The sequence below is a fragment of the Pongo abelii genome, chromosome 14 (genome assembly GCF_028885655.2).
Source record: "Pongo abelii isolate AG06213 chromosome 14, NHGRI_mPonAbe1-v2.0_pri, whole genome shotgun sequence".
In the NCBI taxonomy this organism is placed as follows: Eukaryota; Metazoa; Chordata; class Mammalia; order Primates; family Hominidae; genus Pongo; species Pongo abelii.
This window is the reverse complement of record NC_071999.2, coordinates 55,916,443-55,939,453: the sequence shown is the minus strand read 5'-3', so window position 1 is coordinate 55,939,453 and position 23,011 is coordinate 55,916,443. Positions and strand designations below refer to the sequence as shown.

Sequence of the window (23,011 nt, the reverse complement as noted above, 5' to 3'; positions counted from 1 at the left end):
CTGCCTTACTGGACTAAACCAATGTACATCTTACACATATTGATTGATGTCTCATGTCTCCCTGAAATACATAAAAGCAAACTGTACCCCCAACCACCTTGGGGCACATGTCTCAGGACTTCCTGAGGCTGTGTCATGGGTGCATCCTTAACCTTGGTAAAATAAACTTTCTAAATTGACTAAGACCTGTCTCAGATATTTTGTGTTCACATTAGCATACTAAGCAGTCTTAACTGTTCTGAATAATTTTAAGCTCACCTCAATGTTTTCAATGAACCACTTTTTTTCTTAAAATAAAAATGAAAATCCCAATAAAGAAAATTAAAACTAAATGCAGGTATCTATGAAGTTCACTACATACATTCAGGAAAAAAATCTTGTTAACTACTCAGTAGTGGCCTGGTGGGATTGGGGGAGCATTAAAAAAAGATCTATCTTTTAACATATTACCAACATAATCATAGCTATTTCAGAAGATTTAGATTTATGGTAGGCTCAATCTGGCCCTTTATGGAGATAAAAGTTTCACCTCTTATAAATTACACTTACTCTCCTCACAATCCACCCAGCCTTATATACCATGCCATTAAACCATGATTTCCTCTGCAACCCTTTTCATTCATGGTATTTCTTCTTTCTGTGCAATTAGCAAGGGCAGCACTTCTACTCCAGCCTCCTCTGTCCATGCAGGATTTATCTTTATGACCACTAGTAACCCTTGGGCCTGATGTGAATTCACCACCTCTGAGTTATATAGAATGAGGCTCTTTCTCCCTCCCACCTTGTGATGGGAAATGGAAACTGCCCATTCAGGGTTCATTTTCTGCAGTCTGTTAAATTGTATGGGAGAGAGGTTGGGAGGTCCCTGGCCTTAGTTCCTGTGAATTTCCTCCCTGTTTCAGCCTATGGTTGTCAATGCTGCAGGCAAGATGAGGCAGGATGGATTGGGGGCTGGACATCTGCAGCCATCTCCTCAGGACATGTCACTACAGTAACAAAAAAGAGGGACAGCTGCAAAAGCATTGTCAGGAATGTCAGAATTCCAAGGTGCAATGTCTGCTGTCTTGGAGCCAGGACTACCTGGGCAAACAGCCTACTGTAAGCCAAAGCCAATGAGACTGGACTCAATTTCCCTGGAGACCATGTCCCAACCTATGTACAAACCACGGGAATTTTAAGAGCATACAGCACTCACTAAATAAATATATGATGTTGAATGGCTTTTAGAAGTTGTGTTCATTGCCTGAGGAAAAAAAAAAAAAAACTCCAAAAGAAGCTCACTGCTCAAGGTTCTCCTGAAAATCCTACCCTGATCTGGCATCTCACTTCTTTCTTGCCTCTACCTCCAAATTTTCTGAAAGAATGTCTACCATCTGCTGCTGTTCTCCTTCCTGTCTCCCACTCCCTGAGCCCCACCAGGAGGCTTCTCCTCTACCTCTGGGAATTATTCTCTAAGAAGGGGCAGAGAGCACAGATTGAGCCATGCTACCAGGGCTCATGCATACACCAGCACATGCTGTCTCCTTGGGAAGCTGCCTCGTGCTCAAAGCCTGTTTCCCCATGTGTAAAGAGAGGTTTTTTTCTCACTGGGCTATTCTGAGCATGAAATGTGATAATCCATACAAATCCTAGAGCACAACACCTGCCACTTAGCAAATACATAATATTAGCTAAGATATCGTGATGAAAAAGGTGATTTGTTAATAAAACATAAGAAACTAATGTTTATTCAGGTCTGTGCTAGACACATTTTATAAATTTTCTTATTGAATGGTCAGAATGAATCTCAGAATCAATTAATAAACCATGATTTGTCCCCATCTTCGAAGACTGGCTCTGAGTGACATGAAGTAAACTCTCCTAAGTCACTGAGGAAGTAGGCAAGAGCACCCAACTCCCAACCACGCTGACATCAAAGCTGTGGATCTGATGTTCACTTTACCAAGATCACTAGGTCTATGCTTTCCTCAGTACCTCCTAGCAACCTCTCCTCCATGGCATATATAAAATTGCTTTCTATTTTTTTATGTCTCTAATAACTTATCTGATTCTTTTCCCAGCTCTGCTTCACCGTCCTCCAAAGTCAACTGTACCCTTTCATCTGGTGTGATCTCCTCCTAGATTAACAAGACTAAACAAACTAACCGGGAAGCCCAAAGCCCTGAACTAAGCCTCCATGTGTCTAAAACCCAGTGGTTCATCTTCCTCCCACACCACTCTCCTGGATATCAAGGCCTAAACCTCAGAGCCAGTGCTCACACCGGCCTTGCCTCCCACATTCCATCTCTCCATCCCATGGGAGGTAGGAAGTGTGGAGAGAAAAGGAGCCAATATTATTTTGGGGGAAAGGGGGAAGTAAAAATAAATACTGTGTTAGAAATCAGGAGGCTTAGCTTCTAGTGCTGGATCAGTAAATATTGTTTTAAAAATGAATTTTATTTAGGTGTTCAGGCAATGTTCATGTTCACACAATGGACACACCCATTTTAAATGTATAATTCGAGGAGTTTGGAGAAATGTATGCAGTCATGTAAGCATCATCCCCCAAAGTTCCCTGAACACTTATGTAGTCAATTGTCCCATGGCTACCCAGATCACAGGTCACCACTCATCCATCATTATAGGGCAATTCTTGCTTTATTCTGGAACACCATAGAAATGAAATGATACAGTATATACTTTTTGTGTCCAACTTCTTTTGCTCCACATTATTTCTGTGAGATTTATCCATTTTGTTGCAGCTAGCAGTAGTTCCTCACATTGTACCAGGGAGTAGTAGAACTCCTGAGCTGAAAGAAATTGTCAAGTGGCTATATCATTTTAAGCCTTGGACAGCCAGGTAGGTAAGTTCCAACTGTCCCACAACTCACAATCTCCTTTTTTTCTTAATGGCATTTTTCAAAAACAAAAGATAATACTTTTGATAAAATACAATTCATAATTTTTTTACAGTTAGTGGGTTTTGTGTCCTAAGAAATCTTTGCCTCCCAAGGGAACACGGATTTTATCCTATGCTTTCTTCTAGAAGCTCAATAATTTTCATTTTTGAATTTAACATAGTGATCCATTTTGAGTTAATTTTTCTGTATGAGGTAAAGAATCAACGTTATTTTTCATATGTACACCAAATTCTTCCATCAACATTTGTTGCAAAGATTATCCTTTTTCCCACTGAATTATCTTCACACCTTTGGAAAAAAAAAAAAATCAATTGACCATGTAAGTGTGGGTTTATTTCTAGATACTCTGTTCTATTCAATTTATCTATACATTTATCCTTATACCAACACTACATTTATTTTATTTTTATTTATTTTTTAAATTTAGGGACAGGGTCTCACTCTGTTACCCAAGTTGGAGTGCAATTGTGTGATCACAGTTCACTGTAACCCCAACCTCCTGGGCTCAAGTGATCTTCCCTCCTCAGCCTCCCAAATAGTTGGAACGGCAGGCGCATACCACCACAGCTGGCTAATTTTTTTTTCTTTTTCTTTTTTTGAGACAGAGTCTCGCTCTATCACCCAGGCTGGAGGGCAGTGGCGCGATCTTGGCTCACTGCAAGCTCTGCCTACTGGGTTCACGCCATTCTCCTGCTTTAGCCTCCCGAGTAGCTGGGACTACAGGTGCCCACCACCACACCTGGCTAATTTTCTTTGTATTTTTAGTAGAGACGGGGTTTCACCATGTTAGCCAGGATGGTTTCGATCTCCTGACGTCATGATCCACCTGCGCTGGCCTCCCAAAGTGCTGGGATTACAGGTGTGAGCCACTGTGCCTGGCCCACAGCTGCCTAATTTTAAAACTTTCTGTAGAAATGGGGTTTTGCTATGTTGCTCAGGCTGTTCTCGAACTCCCAGCCTCAAGCAATCCTACTGCCTCGGCCTCCCAAACTGCTAGGATTACAGGCATGAGTCATTGTGCCTGGCCCCCACATTTTCTTGATTATAGTAAGTCTTTAATTCAGTTTGTGTAAGTTCTCCAAATTCTTCTTTTTCAAAATTGTTTTGACTATTATAGGTCCTTTACATCAAGGCTCCCCAATCCCCAAGCCATGGACTGGTACCAATCCATGGCCTGTGAGGAACTGCGCCACACAGCAGGAGTGAGTGTCAGGAAAGCGAGCATTACCAGCTGAGCTCTGCCTCCTGTCAGATCAGTGATGGCATTAGATTCTCATAGGAGTGCGAACCCTATTGTCAACTGCACATGCAAGGGATCTAGGTTGTGTGCTCCTTATGAGAATTGAATGCCTGATGATCTGAGGCGGAACAGTTTCACCCCAAAGACATCCCCCTCCCCGCCCCATCCATGGAAAAATTGTCTTCCTGAAAAACCAGTTCCTGCTGCCAAAATTAGGTTGGAGACTGCTGCTTCTGCTGCTTTACATAGTCATATAAATTCTAGAATCAGTTTATCAATACCTACCAAAAAAAGAAAAAAAAATGGAGCTGGCTAAGTATTACACTGAATCTACAGAACAATTTGGGAAAAATAGATACCTTAAAAATATTGAGTCTTCCAATCCACGAACATGGCCTATTTCTCCATTTATTTAATTTTCTTTAATTTCTCTCAGCAATATTTTGTAATGTTCAGCATATTGGCCTTGCACATATTGTGTTACATTTAGCACTAGAATGTTATTTTTAATGGTAGTATAAATAGTATGTTTTTATTCCATTATCCAATTGTTCAATGACAATATATAGAAACACAACTAATATTTGTATATTGAGCTTGTATCCTGAAACTTTGCTTATCAATTCTAGTAACTTCTTTTGTAGATTCTTTTGGATTTTTTCATACATGACAACATTGTCTATGAATAAAGACAGTTGTACTACTGACTTTCCAATCTGTATGCCTTTTTCTTGTCTTATTGCACATGCTAGGACATCCACCACATGGTGAATAGAAGTGGTAAGAGCAGGCATCCTTCTCTTGTATCCAGTCTTGGGGGAAGATTGTGTTCAGTCTTTTACAATGAAGATGATGTTAGCTGTTTAAGTTTGCCATAGATGCCCTTGGAAGTTCCCTTTTATTCTTCATTTGCTGATAATTTATATCATGACTGAATTTTATCAAATACCTTTTCTGTGTCTTTTGAGATAATCATACAATTTTGTAATGCATAAATATGGTAAATTACACTAATTGATTTTCTAATGCTCAACCAATTGTGAATTCTTGCAATAAACCCCACTTAGGTTTTATATATTTAATTTTTAGATATTTGATTTTCCAATATTTTCTTAAGGATTTTTTAGTCTATAATCATAAGGGATAACGGTCTATTTTTTTGGTAATAATTTTGATTTGGTACTGGGGCAATTCCAGTTGCATAAAAATAGTTGGGAAACATTCCTTCCTCATCTATTTTCTGAAAGAGTTTGAGCAAGTGTTATTTCTTTGACTATCATTTCTTCCGTATAGTAAAATTTATTAGTGAAGATAGCTTGGTCTGGAGGTTTTTTCCTATGAAGTTTTTAAATTATAAATTTATTTCTAAGTTAACACTTAGATGGCAAGATGATTACTATATCCCAGAAGGCTACACATGGACCCAGTGTATAAATTACTGCTTATTTTTGAAATTTACAAATTTTGAAAAACAAGGAGGTTTAAAATATTCATGAAGGCCACAGACTATCCATAATTATGAAAAATACCACAGCATGTTCATTTGTGTCCTAAATTTAATATTTGTGAGAGTCAGTGAGTTTGATAATACATGCATACGCTGGAAAGGTTTTTTTCCCTTATGTGCCTGGTGCCTATAAAACTGATTTCAAACATCTGGAAAGACTGGGTTTACAAAATAAAGATGGAATAAAAGAGAGTCCACAGTTAAGTAACATGTTCAGCAACTGGGTAATTGGCTCACAAACTTGAATTTCCCTGATGTATTTTGAACTGCCTCGGGCACATTTTCACTTCTACTTTCTCAATGTTTTCCATAACTGAGAAACTCATATATGATCGCTTTCTTCCCCTGCCTCCTAGGGAAAGAAACTTGGCAATTGTACTTGGGATATTTTAATCAGGTAAGTTTTCCTGGCTCTTCCTGTTAATCACCTCAGACAGTGCACTGCAGCTTGGGCTGGCAATATGAAACAAAGGGTTACATTCAAGATAAGGTTCGTGACCTGTCATTAGTCCTTTCCCATGCCATCTCTCCACTGAATGTGCACTTCTTTGGCAAGAAATCTGCTCTGAGCCCCACAACTAGCAAACAGAGACACATCATTTCCTTCACTAATAAAGTAGGCAGGGCTAAGGTCACTGCCATCATCATTCAGGGTACAAACAACCATGGCCAGGTTCATTCATCAGGGAGAAGGCAAAAGGGGAAGATTCTCACAGGCCTAGCAGCCTTTACCAGGTCTTTAATGCCACAGATGTTTAAGACAGCATCTGGAGTTTAATATCAAAACAGCTAGCTGGGGAATTTGAGTATTTCAAGCTTTACTCTATCTGCACAAGTGCCTATGGAGGGAATGGAAGTTAAAAAACATCGCTTTCTTCTTTACCTTTACTCCCCATCATGGATAGTAACTGACAACTCTTTAGTAGTCGTCTTTCTTATTTAGAAATCTAGAAATAAATTACAGAGAATGGAAGCAAACACTGATTTATAAATCGACAATAATCCACATTCAAATAAGTAGCCAGTACCCAACACAATCACTAGAATAAGGCCTGCGGGGTCATACAGTGCCTAGAAGCTCTAGGAAGCTCCCTGGAGGGATAAGAATGGACATTTCCTTAAGCTATGGAAGTTTTTTCTGTCTCCTTCCCTGTCTCTCTCTCTTTTTGCCACACAAAGGGAAATTATAAAGAGGAAATACATGAGATTAAAAAAGAAAAATCAAAGTGAGGCATGGTGGCTCACGCCTGTAATTCCAGCACTTTGGGAGGCTGAGGTGTGAGGATTGCTTGAGCCCAGAAGTTGGAGACCAGGCTGGGCAACATAGTAAGACCTTGTCTCTGCTAAAGATAAAAAAACTTAGTTGGGCATGGTGGTGCACACCTATAGTCCCAGTTACTCTGGAGGCTGAGATGAGAGGACACTTGAGCCCAGGAGTTCAAAGATGCAGTGAGCCATGATGGTGCCACTGCACTCCAGCCTGGGTGACAGAGTGAGACTCTGTCTCTAAAAAAAAATTAAAAGAAAAATAAATTTTAAAAGAGTCAAGTTTTTGGCTGGGTGCAGTGGCTCACACCTGTAATCCCAGCACTTTGGGAGGCTGAGGTGGGTGGATCACTTGAGGTCAGGAGTTCGAGACTAGCCTGGCCAACACAGTGAAAACCTGTCTCTACTAAAAACACAAAAATTAGCCGGCTGTGGTGGCGCCCGCCTGTAGTCCCAGCTACTTGGGAGGCTGAGGTGGGAGGATCACTGGAGCCCAGGAGGCAGAGGTTGTAGTAAGCCAAGATTGCGCCATTGCACTCCAGCCTGGGCAACAGAGTGAGACCCCATCTCAAAAAAAAAAAAGAGTCAAGTTTTTATTTTTACATGAAACACCACACACACACACACAAAACGCTTATAGAGTATTTTGGAAGTGTTACATACACAGCTATAAGAAGGAAGGCAAAAGAGTTGCTGTCAGACAGACATAGGTTCAAAGCCTGGTTCTACCACTTCAAGTTCTATAGTGTCAGTCAAGTTACTTAAACTCTTTAAGCCTTGGTTTCCTCATTTGTGAGAATGCAGATTATAATATATAATGAAAGAAAATTACTGCAAGGACTATATAATATATGTAAACCAATAACCACAGAAGTTTTGCCATCATAGAAGTGCAGGTACTGCACTTGTCTCGTTGGACTCTATGGCAGTGGTAAACTTCCGAATGCTGATCCCTATAGATCTTCATGGAAAAGATGCTATCTCAGTATACTGTCCCTGTACACAGATCTTCCATAAAGAAACATATTTCACATATTTATGTTTTGGGTCAAGGGGTAAAGCAAGTAATGTGAAAATGCTTGTATGTATTTTGATGAAAAGGTCTTTTTGAGGATGAGGCATTTGAGAATCTTATGTATTTTTCCCCCCATTTAAAAATCTTTTTGAGAATGGGCATAGTGACTCACACCTATAATCTCAGCACTTTAGGAGGCTGAGGCAGGAGGATCCCTTGAGCCCAGGAGCTCAAGACCAGCCTGGATAACATAGGGAGACCCCCTCATCTCTCCAAAAAAAATGAAAAAATTAGCCAGGTGTGGTGGCTTGTACCTGTGGTCTTAGCTACTCAGGAGGCTGAGGTAGGAGGATTGCTTGAGCCCCAGAGATTGAGGCTGCAGTGAGCCACGATTGTGCCACTGCATTCCAGCCTGGGCAACAGAGCAAGACCTTGTCTTAAAAAAATAAAAATAAAAACATAAAAATAAAAATCTTTTTGGTTCTGTTTTTAAAACTTCCATTATTTTGAGATTCAAAGGCTTCAGCTTATTAAGGGAAGAATTTGATAAAAAGAAACTGCCAAACCTCTAGAGATTGAATACATCTTTTACTGTGTGAAATTTATTCTAAAGTATTTTATGTTTTGCCCATCACTTAAAAATAAAGTAAAAAATTGAGGCCTAGGGTTTTTGAAATCTGGCAAATATAAAGGCTAATAATATAGCTACTTTGAAAATGGAAGTGCAGAACTTCCAAAAGTTAGGCAATATTGAGAAGCAAAGGAGACTAAGACAGAAGTTCAGATAATGATGCAATAAATGGTCAGGAGTTCGGTGTACAAGAGGGAAGGGATGAGACAGAGAGAGCCTCTTGCTCTCGGCCGCAGACTGTAAGGAAACAAATGCTGAGGCACTAACACTGTTTCTAAATCCGGATTTCTGGGTTTTAAGATGATTGTTCTTATACAGCTAATAGCAGAATTCTGGACAATGAGTTAACTGCACTTTCAGCTTGCATTAAGTTGACAAAAATTAACATGGCTTAATTAAATTATTCTTCATTACTTTATCTTTTAAAAGTGGTTATGGGCTAATTCATTTGTCACCCACAAAAACATTGCTGTCTTCTGCCAAACTCAGCATCAGGGAATGTCTTTAATGGAAGTGCTTTGATAAAACCTTGGCATCATACACTCCTCACTTCCAAACTGGAGCTCCAAGTGTGGCCAAGTATGAATTTACTGGACCCCTTAAACATAAAATGCAATCAATAAGGTTCTCCTCTTTCCCACTGTAAGCTTACACTTCTTGGAATCACCACTTTCTTGGTCCCAGAAGAACTGTCATAGTTGGCCAAACCATCTATGACCCCAAACAGCCACAACTTATCAGCTGGATGCTCTGGTTCCCACACTTTGTTTCCATATTAACCCTGAAACTACTTGGATGATTTTTTGAGACACTGAAGCCAAGTTTTTATACTATTTCTAACCTGTCAAAACACATTCACACACACTGCCTTACTTTCCCCTCTGAAAAATTAAATGAATGATAGTGAAAACGAATCTCTTCATTATCCTATCCTGCTCCTCCAGCCCATGTTCCCTGTGTCCAGGATCCCACCACTACACATCCTTTGGGTCAGGCACAAACCCAGAAGTCACTCTTGACTCCTCCTTCTCCTTGACCACCACCCAACCACCAGATGCAGTTGGGTCCATCTCTAAATCGCTACTTTCTTCCTGTTCTATCTCCTAAGATCAAGGCCACCACTATCTCCTGTCTGGATCACTGCAACAGCCTTGGTGGACCTGGCTTCTCCAATATACTCTCCACACTGCAGACTGCCATGCTTAAAACTTCACAGACACTCCACTACCATTAAGCAAAGTCCAAACACACACAGGGCCCTTTACCATCTGGACTCATGCCCAGCATTCCCGCCTCATTCCTTACCAACCTACATCCTTCCCCAGAATCCTATACTTTGAACTCCTTGGAACTTCCTGAACCTGACAAACTTTTCCATACATCTGAGCCTCTGTTACACTGCTTCTCTGACTATCCTTCAGGACTCCATAAAGAGGTCATTTCCCCCAGGAAAGCAACACGACATCTACCCACCTACACTCCCCACCCAACCCCGCCAGATTAGAAACCTGTCCTGTGCATCCCCAGCAAATTCAGAGTTCACTTCCATTACATTGTGTGGTCACTGCTCAGCTTGTCATTGACCCCCATCAGACTGGGCGCAAAGTGAAGAAAAGGACAACGTCTTATTCATAAGTAGCTAGAGCTTAGCACTAACGTGCAACATATGCTTTTTGGTAGGTGCTCGATAAATGCTTCCATCTATTAAGGTACAGGTTTTACGTAATTTTACAATGAGAAATCTGGGGCAGAAAGCAGCTGAGTGACTTGCCTGATGTCACAGAACTAGTTCAAAGAAGAAGCGAGACTGAAGCCACACCTTGTGATTCCTGCCCTGTGGACGTAGGCCCTAGACTGCCATGGTTGTAGTTCCAAAGACTAAACACTCCAAAGCAATAGAGGAACAGTGCTGGCAGTGTTAGCAAATCTGAATGATAGTTTTCCCTATGGTGGACACAGAATAAGCCTTACATTCAGTGGGTCTGTAAGCAGCCACGTTCTTAGGCAAGGTCCATCCTTTCTACCAGCCATAAGCCTTTAAGTTATACCATACCTTTTTCCTCTGTCACATGGTGAAGTAACTTCTCAAGTCCAGGAAGTTTCAGCAACAAGATGCAATTTGGAAACACGTTATCCACCACAACTTGATCAAGGGGCTGAAACTTCCCCTGAAAAAACACTTAGTTAGTTGGAAAGCAAGCATTTCATTCAACAAAAACATTCAGAAAAAAAGAGAAAAAGACACATTAACTCATGGCTGGGCCTTTAAACTTAGTGCAGAGCCACCTATTCCATCTAAGGAATCCCTACAATGGGACAGGCTCTAGGACGGACCCCAGTTCCCTTCAGGAAGCTCCTGTGAGCACTGGAGTCCCACACAGCACACCATCTACCTTGGGTGTACAGTCCCCAAATGAAATGGGGAACAACATCAATCTACAAAAGCACTGGAAGCCACAGAAGCTTGCAAAGATGGTAGACACTGCCTGGGGATGGTCCAACCCATTCAATTTGAAGAACCAGCTGTGGTCACAGAGCAAGAGTCCTGACTGTCACATTGGAACAAGCCCAGACCAGGCCCAGACATACATCTTCCTCCCCATCATCACTCTAGGGATGATGAAAGAAGCACCCGCCACAAAAAGAAAATACAAAAGTGAATCTACCCCTGTCAGAGCTGCCTCACAATGCTTCCAAATTTAGACCAGAATAAAAGAAAAGACAGCCAGAGGGAGAAGTCATGGGAAGCTGCAGACAGGCTAAATCAGGCTCAGCCAGAGAAGTTTATACGGCCTGGTTGCCAGTGGGCCAGAAGTGCAGACCATATGGATTCACAACATCATTCTTTGGAATTAGGTCTAGTTTTTCTTAACTGTACTAGTAGCAAGTGGAGGCGAAGTTTGTCTAAATTAAGGTATTAGCCCCCTGATTTGGGGACACCAGACTGTACCAGATATATGGCCTTGCCCATGCCCCACTTCTAGCTTGCTCTACCTCTCGTGTACTGACAACTCCTCCTGAAGACACAAAAACTGCATCTGATCAATTTCTGCAAATGCAGCTTTCTTGGGTTTTAAGGGTAAAATCTTCTCAATCATTTGAGAGCATGTGATAGCTTGCCACACTTTCTCTTAGGTTAACTAGTGCCATGAACTATCTCAATTTAAATGTTCTTTTTCCTTCAAATAGTAAGAATAATGCACAGATTTTTCCCAAGTCTTACTGTCTTTAGATTTCTACCTTAAATCTATAGTCTTCCATGATCGATCAATATGTTAAATGTTTGACTACTCTAAAACAATATTTATATGTAATGGACTACCATACAATCATGATATAAAATAATTTCACAATTAACTAGTGTTTCATTCTTATTTTTATTTACCATATATACATTGAAGGAAATGTAATAAGCAACCTGCCTTGACTATAAAGCTAGTAGCAGTGGGATACCTAGAAAAAAAGAGTGATTTTTACTGATGTTAAAATAAGTTTAAAAGAACAGGTCACATTTCAAAAGTGTGTATCAATAATTTTTAACTAAATAGGAAATGATCATGTCTAAAATGTAGAGAAGGAAATACTTAAACATCTCAAATGTTACTTTAAACAGCATTTTTGGCACTTGGGAAGACGTGTTTGGGAAGTACGACGGTTTAAAATGAAAGCCAAAGGCCACCCTAAACAGCATTTCTGCTTCATTCTGCACCTGTCAACGTGAGCTCGCCATAGCACCCTGGAGGTGCCCAGAGTGCCAAGATAGGGTTAATCCCCCAGAGTCATGGTCCTAATGGGAGATGGAGAATTGCTATCAAAAAGGGGAGGGGGAGCCTTAAGTGCAGATCAATATATTTGCTGAGGCTGGTTGGTGTCTTTCTGCTCATTAATTTATCCTAGAAAACACCACATAGGTGAGCCACTGAGGTTTACAAATTCCTCCCCGAATATTCCCCAGGGCCTTCCTGGTGGTGATTAGGACCATTTCTGTTCCTTAAAGACACGAGGCTTACCAGCCTCACAGCTTGTGTGCCCTCATTATACTGGCCATCACAGTAGCTTCCAGATAAAGGGATACATGATTAAACGAAGGGATAAAACTTCACTAATCCACAGTGAAGGGCGGAGGGCAGGGAAGGAGGAGGCTAAAAAAGGCTAAGCTGCATCAAGAGAAAACATGCATCGATACTTTATGACTTCCAGTATTTATAGCAACTTAATTTATCTATCAAATGGAGGTTTCAGGAATTTGGTATAAGGATTAAGTAAGAAATTTATAAGTGTTCAAACTTTATGCAAACATGAGAGTCCAAAAAAACCAGATTCTTCTAAGCAGTTTGAGTAACACTTATCACTTAAAGTTATTAATTAAAAGATTTTCCAACTATGGTTGATGGATCCCTGGGTCATGAAGTACCCAAGCTCAAAGCTATTTTCCTAATACTGCTAAGATGCTATCTGCATTTTCACTGTGTGGACATCTGCACTGATGATTCAAATGCAATGGTGGGTAAAACTGCTGGCTCTTTAGCACGAGTCTGATGGTGGCACCAGACTGTCCTAGTCATCATTTGGATCCTTACCGCCATTTATGTGCAGTTTAAAAAATGCCATTTTCACTTAAGAATATCCTTGAGCAAGCAGTAAAAACAATTAATTTTACTTAAATCTTGGCCCTTGAACACAAGTCCTGTAAATTATCTGTGATGAAAGTGAGGTATGGCTAAAGGTCTTTGGCTGCTTAACCAAAGATAAGCTGATTACCAGGAAGAGCATGTTCTCCTGGGGCTGGCTGAGTTGCAAGCAGAACCAGCTGCTTTTTCATGGATACCATTTTTATTTGAAAAACCCACTATGAATTACGGTGATTCAGACCCCGGTATTAGGCAGAATATGAATGAAGTGAGCTTGTCATTTCACGGGAAAGATTGACAATATTTGCAGCCAATAATAAAATTTGAGCTTTCAAGCAAAAATCAGAATTGTAGAAAATTTCTATCTGCCACTACGACAGCTTCTCAATACCTGAAGAGCTTTCTGATGAGATCAGTGGTAATATTAACAAAAGGGAGTGCGTGTGTGTGTGTGTGTGTGTAAAATGAGATGTGTCAACATTTGGAAGATATGCATAACTCAGCAAATCAATATTTTCCGAATGACCAAAGCATGATGTTACAAAATCATACACTATTAAAAAGATGCATTTTAAGTACAAGATAGACCAATGCCTTTTAATGTAACAGAGCATAGAAAGTTAACTGACAAAATTTCACATTCCACATTGCAACTAAACTTTAAAAAACTACTTGTTGATTTTTTAGGCAGTATTAAAGAAGAATATCCACAATAATCTAAAAAGGCTGTAACATTATGTCTTCCTTTTCTAACTACAAAGATGTATGGGGCCACATATTTTTCATATAATCCTACCAAAATAACATATGGAAACAGACTGAATGCAGAATCAGATATAAGAATCCAATTGTCTTCTAGTTAAGCCAAACACTAAAGAGATTTGCAAAAATGTAAAACAATGCCACACGCCTCATTAAATTTGGTTGTTTCAATAAAAATGTGTTATTTATGTTAACATGTAATGGCCTTATTAACTTTTAAATAAATAATTTTTAAATCTCTCAGTTTTAATTTCTAAGAGTGAGTATTGCTAGAACCCACAGAAACATAAGCTCTTTAGAACCCTTAATAATTTTAATTGTAAATGTATCCTGAGACTAAAATAGTACAGAACTTCCGGCTAAAATTACTACTATTAGTAAGCTGTGTCTTTATTTCTATTCCAAAGGTAAATTTTATCCATCTGGGATTCCTTAAGTCTCAACTAGCACATTGCCATTAATGAGCTTCTATTGGACCTGCTCCAGTTTACCTATTCCACAGTCTCTCACTGAAGAAGAGACCCTTTAAGACATGTGGTCAATTTTTAAATATCTGTTTTGTATTTCAAGTGTAAGGAATACTTAATGATAAAGGAGTGTTAGCTGTCAGGCTTTGTCAAGCAGTAAGGTGCATAGCACAGTGAGTCAGACAAGTCAGAGGTCACAAGCAAGCCAGGGTCAGACTAGATCAAAAGTAAGGTGCTGCTTCTCTGGCCTGTGCAGTAGTGCTCTGTCCTGCACTGGCCCATATGACTCATGTTTTCTCCAGTCACTATATTAGATATGAAGGTAGAGTCCACCTTTGGATCATTAAAAGAAGAGAGAGGAGATCAAACAAAAATAGTTGATTCTGTTTCCTCACTGTGGATGCCCCGAGCTGGAAACTCACCTCCTTATCAGCCTTTATGAGGTAGTGGAGAAGGAGAAATAGAGGATCCACAGGTGTGGCAAAATGGAGAAGACCTCCTGCAGATTACAAAAAGGACGAAGGGAATTAAACATCTTGGAAAGACAATGCGGCTATTTCACCTTAATCTCAAAGTGAAAAACAGTGTTGAAAAATATACGTGAAATTCCAAATTCAAATCTCTTCTTACACAGGCCTCAGAGTCTATGTGATTCTCTCAAAAGGCAGAATGTGCTCTATGAGATTTTACTCCAAAGAGCTTCAAATCCCTGTGTGGAGAGGAGAACCAAGATCCTGAAATTGATCTTTAACTTTCCATTTCTTCTTTAGAAATCATTTTTAACACAGCCTCCCAACGCCCTGAAAAAAGAGGGGTTAGGAGGAAGCACCGACAGAATGAGAATACGGCAATGTTAGGAAACCTGTATAGTCAGTCTATCTATAAAGCTGCAGTAAAATGTAATTTCCTGTGCTTTTGAGGACAAAGCCATGGGAAAGCAGTGCCATTCCCTCTATACACAGGCCCTTCTGTGGTCTGTGGGCAGGGGAATGTAGGATGCTTTGAATAGCCACTGACTGCCCCCACCCCAGAACATGAGGCAGAACAGTTCCGTTGGCCTACTCTTCCTTTAGTCAGCACTGGCCCCAAATTAAGGGAACACCACAAGAAACAGAACTTTGGTGCTGGGGGGGTGTATGTGTGTATGGGGGTGGGGGAGCAGGTGGGCAGGCTGGTATATGACAAAGCATTTTAAAGAAACTTTGTTATGCTCTAGCCTATGTTAGAAGCCATATCAGTACCCAATTTCAAGGAAATAACATGTTAAAAACACAAAGATCCTCAAAAGAGTTTCTAATCAACACAATATGTGCCCCATGTACAAATCTAACTTCTAACTCAGGATGTGTCACTGTTTTAGGAGACAAATCAGAGTTGCTAGTTTAAAACTTCCTACTGTCTAAGACACACAGGAGATGACTTAACCTTAGTGTTCAAATGATCTTTCCTTTCTCCTTGATTAAACCTGCTCTGATGCCAAGGAAGGCTAAACCAGTGACCAGACTCCAAACCTGGTGACAGACCCACAACCCCACGTGTGAAGAATGGAAAAGCTGGAGAATGTGTTTAGTTATTGGAAATGCTTACACTAGTCACCTACCTGATTGAACTGACTGATTTATAAACCAAGAATGGTGTTTCTCCTTGAAAACTTTTACTTCAAACAGCTGCTGTAGACACATATTGAACAAGTAAATGGCTCCTTCTCCTGTTAAGACAAATCTGTCTTTTATTTGTAAGTTTTCACACACACACACACACACACACACACACCCCCAAAAGACTATCCAGTATCTCTGACGAATGTTCCTAATATGAACATAAACATACACAGGTCTATTCTAAAAAACTGATTCCAAGGAAAGCTTACAGCTATTATACATAGATGGTAGTTTTCCAGCTCCATAATCCTCACTGGACTTAAACCAAAAAATACTAATACAAAGCCTGTCCTTAAATCCTCCATCAGATCAAGAGGGAATATCCATTCCTAAACTATCAAAACACAACAGTTCAGCCATATGACATGAGCTGGCACGTGGGTCCCTGCCTCTGGGCAGTGTGTGGCTCTCCCCACACAGGGTCTGACAGGGACCAAGCCACAGGCCAACCCTAAGTGAGAAAGACAGACATGCTTGAAGCCATAGGGAGTGAGTAAAGCTTTATTCAACTGAATGAATTTTTTTTCCTTTCCTTTCTTAACCAAAAAAAAAAAAAAAAAGGGAGGAGGCAGAAGGGTGAAGACTGTGCACATCTGCATGTTTTATCACTTCAACTAATGAAAAAAAAATTTTTTTTTTAACCATAGCACAATCTCTGTAGACAAGGATGCTGACTTTAACTCTATCTCCACCATATGCTGGGCACGTGCCCTTGGAGAAGTTACATAAACATTCCTGTGGCTGTTTCCACACCTGTAAAATGGGGACAATACTGAACCTCCTCATAGGGTTTTTATAAGAATTAAAAAAAAGAACACATGTAAATTTCCTAAACCAATACTTGGCACACAGTAAGAACTCAGCAAATGTTAGCCTTTACTTTCCCACTGCCAATGTAGCAAATAAAAACATTTGTTCCTCTGTTGTCTATGAGCATTTAGATAAAACAGAAATTTTAAAACAGGGCTGGCTTTCTTCTATACCTGTACTTTTCTTAAATGCTTTAGAACCTTTACTGCTACCTAAAACTTCTCTTGAAGAAATATTTCTCATCTCAACTTAGTCTGATATATAACTAAGAATTCTAAATATAGTTGACCAATTACAGTCAATTTCATTTTGAAGAAAAGAACACTGGAGAAAGTCAGGAATGTGTTTCTTCTCTTGTTGCTTCTATTTACATGTCTCTATAACAACAAGGCACTACTCATTGGCCCTCCCATACTTTTACTATTCAGTATTACTGTCACCAGGAGAAACCTCTAATATGGCAAGTATCAGGTGTCTACGCAAAACCTTATAAATTAATGGAAAAACAATTACACACAGAGATAAACACTATTGCCCATATTACTCAATATTTGGAATACATTTTAATATTTTTGCCTAAAAAATGTGAAGACAAAACTGAAAATGCACTGAATATAAAGTTAAAATAAAATTTTTTCAATAAAATATGAATCCCTTCAATATACAATGCTTATCATTAAAAAAAAAAAGTCCCCTGACAGAGAAAAAAAGTACTACTTTTTGGTCAGAAGAAAATAGGGAAGTATAGCTAAAACTGAAACTAATCAAAATCTTGGCATGTCAAGTAAAAGCCTTCTGTTTTTGTTTTTGTTTTTTTTTTAAATTCTGGTTGTTTATTTTACTTTATAAGATAAAATGAATATAAATGGAGGCTAATGTTGAATAACTACTCTAAGAAAAGTTGGCTTAAGGAAGCCAAAGAAAATTAATCTGTTTTTAAAGAGAACTCAAACATGCTACTTTTTTGTTTTGCCCGTATTTCTGATGGCTGAACAGTTTTGTGAATTAAAATTATGAGAAGAAATTTTTAAAATGTTTAAGTCAAATGAATTATCTGGGAAGACTAGTAACGTCATCAGCTTGTTTTCTTCTCCTCACGGTGCCATCTTAACTTTAAAAGCTATTTAGAAAGAGCAAGGACACAAAGACATAAAAGTGTATATACTCATTAGCCACACATTTAAGAACATTCAAGTTATGAGAAGAGAACTTACCTGAACACGGGTTAACCAGTTTTACAAACATTAGCCCATTTTTCATCTTCTTTGAAGCATCTTTTAAATATTCTGAAAATAAACCGTGAATATATAAAATTAAAACACACAGCTGCTTTGTTGCTCACCTTACTTTACCCTGTTTTCCTTTCTTCTACTTATATGACTTTTCGAAGATTTTTAACTCAATTTATCACTTTACAAATGTTGTGATCTCAAGCAAATTACCAATTTCTCTGCAAGTTGCAGTTGAATTTCAGGTAGTTTAAATGTATTTCTATGAGGAATGATGAGAATCAGGGGTCTAGAATAAGAAGGCCTGGGTGATAATCTTGGCTTAGCCACTTGGATAGCTTTGTCACCTTGGGCAAGGGTCTTAATCTCCTGTCTCAAATGCCATTTATAAACTGACAATAATAGTATACTTGTTTTTCAAAGTATCAAATTAGCCAATCTACTGAAAACATTAACGTAATCACGCAAATAGAAACATGAAATAAATGATAGCTATTATTATTAGTATTATCATTTGTAATTGTTACTATGATGAAGTAGAGCATTGTAAACATATTTACCTGAAACTTATATTTTTTACACAATTATCCTTTGCCTAATTTCCCAGTGGGATATTTGGCTTTTTTTTTTTTTACTACTTTGTGAGATATCTTTATATACTAAGGATATCAACTATGTTTTTAATCCTGCTCATAATGATTTTTGCCATATAAAAGATATAAAATCTTCATGTAATCATATTGATCTTTTTCATTATGGTTGCATCCTTTGTATCACACTTAGAAAGACTTTGTCTTAAGATTATGTGAATTGCCTATATTTTCATTTAATATTTAGAAATTATATTTTTAACCGATTTGGACTACATCTGGGTATAAGATATTAAGAGGAAATCCAATTTAAATATTCTTTTCGAGGAGTTAACCAGTTGTACCAAAACCATCAAGTTTTTATCACATAGATTAAAACATAAAGACCATGACAATTTTATTGGTAACACTCTCCATATATTTTGAGTGGCATATTCATAGAACTCTTAAAATGTCCCTATTACCAAAAAGAACAATGGGGTTCGGATTAGTAAGGGGGCATAGCAACAATTTACCAAAAGAGCAGAAGAGAAAGAATGAAAGAAGGGAGATTTTACTCTCTTTTATTTTTCTATGGCCCCCACTCCCTTTACTCTACTTCAGATCTTCATAAGCTTAAATAGAGCAGACATATTTTAGAAGTTGGCTTACCCATGAATAGTTAAAATATGACCATTTTTTCTTAAACTAATAGTGACATTAAGTATCTACAGAAAAAAAAATTGAGATTTCTACTTTCCACCAAGATGGAATAACAGGAATTCAATTAACCCTCTGAAACAACAACAACAACAAAAACCCACAAAACACCAGACAAAACATATGAAACAACTATTCTCAAGGCACTGCACACAGGCCATGCAGGACCGTAGTCCCTGAGAGATGGTAAACAAATGAAATGAGCCCTATGATTGCCCAGCTTAAAAGAGTTTCCAGGCCACAGTGCAGAAAGAGAGAACCCAGTAAAGCCTAGCTGACTCGCTGAGTTGAAGAGATGATGCTAAGAATTCCAGAGACACCAAGGTGGTTAGGGTTCACAGGTCAGCACACAGGAAAGGAGAGGGCTAAAAAGAAACAAGACCCCAGAGATCTGCAGAGGGTCCTACTTAAGTAGGATCAGTGCATGCATGTGATGAAACTACCCAAAAGCCAGGAGAAAACTCATCTAAACAGATTCGAGGAAACAGTACCTCATACTTCCTCAGGGTCTTGAATTGTGCCTATTCCCAGACAGACTGTAAAACCTCACAATTCATGGAGCTTTAGGCATAGTACTCAAAAGGGTCCTCAGTAGTAGGGAACAGTCAGCCCTAACTATTTGCTGGTCTGGTCCCACCAAACTAATTATAAAAGCAAGACCTAAAAGTATCCAATTCTTTCAAAGTAACTGTGTCCAAGAATGAAGTTCAAGGATATTTATGGAAATACAAAAATACTCATCACCCAAAAGGACAAAATTCGCAATGTCTGCCATCTAATCAAATACTATGAGGCATTCAAAGAAGCAGAAAAATATGGCCCATAATGAGTAAACAAAATCAATTACTGAAAGAGGGGTATTAATATACAAGATAATAGAATTGATAGACAAAGGCTTTAAAAACAACATTCCTCATGGACAAGTTAATTAGAGACATAGAAGATTACAAAAAAAAATACCTAAATTGAATTTCTAAAGATGAAAAATACACTGGATAAAATTAATAGCTGAAGAAAAGATTAATGAACTTGAAGACACAGTAATAGAAACTATCTAAAATGGGAACACAGAGAAAAAAACTTGAAGAAAAAAGAGTATTAGTAAACTAAGGGACAACTTCATGCATTTTAATGTATGTATAACTGGAGTTTCCAAAAGGAGAAGAGGGAACAAAAAAAAAATTTGAAGAAAGTAAGTCTGAAACGTTCCAAATTGGATGAAAACTACAAATCCAAGAAGCTCAATGAACCCAAAGCATAAGAAACAGGAATAAAACTATACATCACAATAATACTTTGAAATCAGTAATAAAAAGAAAATCTTGGCTGGGCATGGTGGTGCATGCCTGTACTCCAGCACTTTGGGAGGCCAAGGTGGACAGATTGCTTGAGCCCAGGAGTTCAAGACAAGCCTGGGCAATGGGGTGAAACCCTGTCTCTACAAAAAATACACGTGTGGTGGCATGTGCCCGTAGTCCCAGCTACTCGGGAGGCTAAGGTGGGAGGATCACTTAAGCCCAGGAGGTTAAAGCTTCAGTAAGCTGTGACTGCACCACTGTACTCCAGTCTGGGTGACAGACTGAGACTCCTTCTCTAAAAAAACACTGTTATTGTTCAATTGTCTATATCTCCCTTCAGTTCTGTCAGTTTTTGGTTCATGTAATTTGGGGCTCTGTCATTGGGTGCATGTATGTTTATAATTGTGATATCTTCCCAATAGACTGTTATGTGTCTAGTAATAATTTTTATCATAAAGTTGATTTCATGTGATATTAGTATTGCCACTCCAGCTCTCCTTCAGTTACTGTTTGTATTGTATATCTTTTCCCATTCATTTATTTTCAACCTATTTTTGTTTTTAAATTTAAAGTGTGTGTAAGTGTGTCTAGTAGATAGGATATAATTGGGTCAGGAGTTTTCCTCCCTCCATTCTGCCAATCTCTGCCTTTTAATAGAAGTGCTTAGTGCATTTAGATTTAATACAATTATGGATAAGGTAGGATAAGGTAGGATTTACACCTGCCATTTAGCTCTGTTTTCTGTATGTCATATTCCTTTGGATTCCCCTATTACTGTCTTATTTTGAGTTAAATAGATGTTTTCTAGGGTACCATTTTTGATACCTTGTTGTTTCTTTTATTTAAAGGAGTTATTTTCTTAGTGGTTATCCTGGGAATTACAATTAGTATCTTAACTCACAATGTAGTTCAGATTAATACTGAGTTTCAAGAGTATTTAGTAAGTTTTCTGCACATATTCCTTTTCCTCTCCTCCTTTGTGCTACTGTCATACAAATTACATCTTTACGTATTATAAGCCTGTTAACACAGTTCATAATTATTGCTTTATGTAGTTATCTATCACCCAAAAGAGTTACAAAAATATATTTGTGCTTTTATGTTTATTTCTGTGTTTATCTTTACTAGTGCTCTTTATTCTTCTTGTGGATTCAAGTTATCATCTAGCGCCTTATCCTTTCAATCTGAAGGACTCCCTTCATAATTTTTGTGAGACAGGTCTGCTAGTGACACATTTTTTCCCTTTATCTGAGAATGTCTTGGTTCCTTCCTAATTTTTGAAAGATAATTTTGACAGATATAGAATTCTTTGTTGAGCCTCTCTTTATTTCAGCACCTTAAATATGTCATCCCACTCACTTCCAGCCACCATGGCTTCTAATGAGAAGTCAGCTGTTAATTTTATTGAGGATCCCTTTTATTTGATGAGTCATTTTTCTTTTACTGCTTTCAAGATTGTCTTTTCACAGTTTGACTATGACACACACAGGTATGGATCTCCTTGAGTTTATCCTATTTAGAGTTTCCTGCACTCATTAGTTGTACAGACAAGTATTTTTTAAATCAAATTTGGGAAGTATTTGGCTATTATTTATTCAAATATTCCTCTTCCACCCTTCTCTTCTCATCTGAGATTCCCATAATGCATATAATAGTAGGCCTGATGGTGTCCTCCAGGTCTCTGGGACTAGGTTCAGGTTCAGTTTTCTTTATTCTTTTTCTATCTGTTCCTCACCCTGGATAATCTCAATTGGCCTGTCTTTGAGTTTTCTAATTCTTTCCTCTGCCAGCTCAAATCTGCTGCTGAGCTCACGAGTGAATTTTTCATTTGTTATTATACTTTTCAAATCCAGACTTTAGATCCTTTTACAATTTCTCTATTGATATTCTCTATTTGGTGAAACTTCATTGTCATACTTTCCTTTCATTCTTTAGACATGGTGCTCTTTAGTTCTTTGACTATGTTGATAGTAGCTGAATAAAATCTTTGCAGAATAAATCTAACATCTCAGCTCCCTCAGAGACAGTTTCTATTGACTACTTTCCCTATTGTGTATGGGTCATACTGTCTTGTTTGTGTATGTATGTCTCATGCTTTTTGTTAAAAAAAAAACTGAGCACTTCAGATAATAATAAATGTGGCAATTCTGGAAATCAGACTCTCCTCTCCCAACTCCCCAGGATTTGTTGTTGCTGTTTTTTTGTAGTTATTGCAGTTGTTGCTGTTTGTTTGTTTAGTGACTTTTCTGGACTAATTCTGTAAAGTCTGTTTATTTCTTGCAGTGTGCAGCCACTGATGTCTCTG

General features: G+C 38.5%; 1 protein-coding gene across 4 annotated transcripts in view; it reads right to left on the bottom strand.

Annotated features, from left to right (window-relative positions):
* RNASEH2B (ribonuclease H2 subunit B) overlaps window positions 1-23,011 on the bottom strand; it is a 64,297-nt gene that overhangs the window by 27,624 nt on the left and 13,662 nt on the right. For all 4 annotated transcript variants that reach the window (XM_024231047.3, XM_002824285.4, XM_063714914.1 and 1 more), the window contains 4 exons: window positions 18,105-18,176; window positions 16,020-16,127; window positions 14,842-14,918; window positions 10,613-10,727 (listed from right to left, as the gene is read on the bottom strand). In XM_024231047.3, the coding sequence (XP_024086815.1) occupies window positions 10,613-10,727; window positions 14,842-14,918; window positions 16,020-16,127; window positions 18,105-18,176 (372 nt within the window). The remainder of the gene's footprint in view (window positions 1-10,612; window positions 10,728-14,841; window positions 14,919-16,019; window positions 16,128-18,104; window positions 18,177-23,011) is intronic.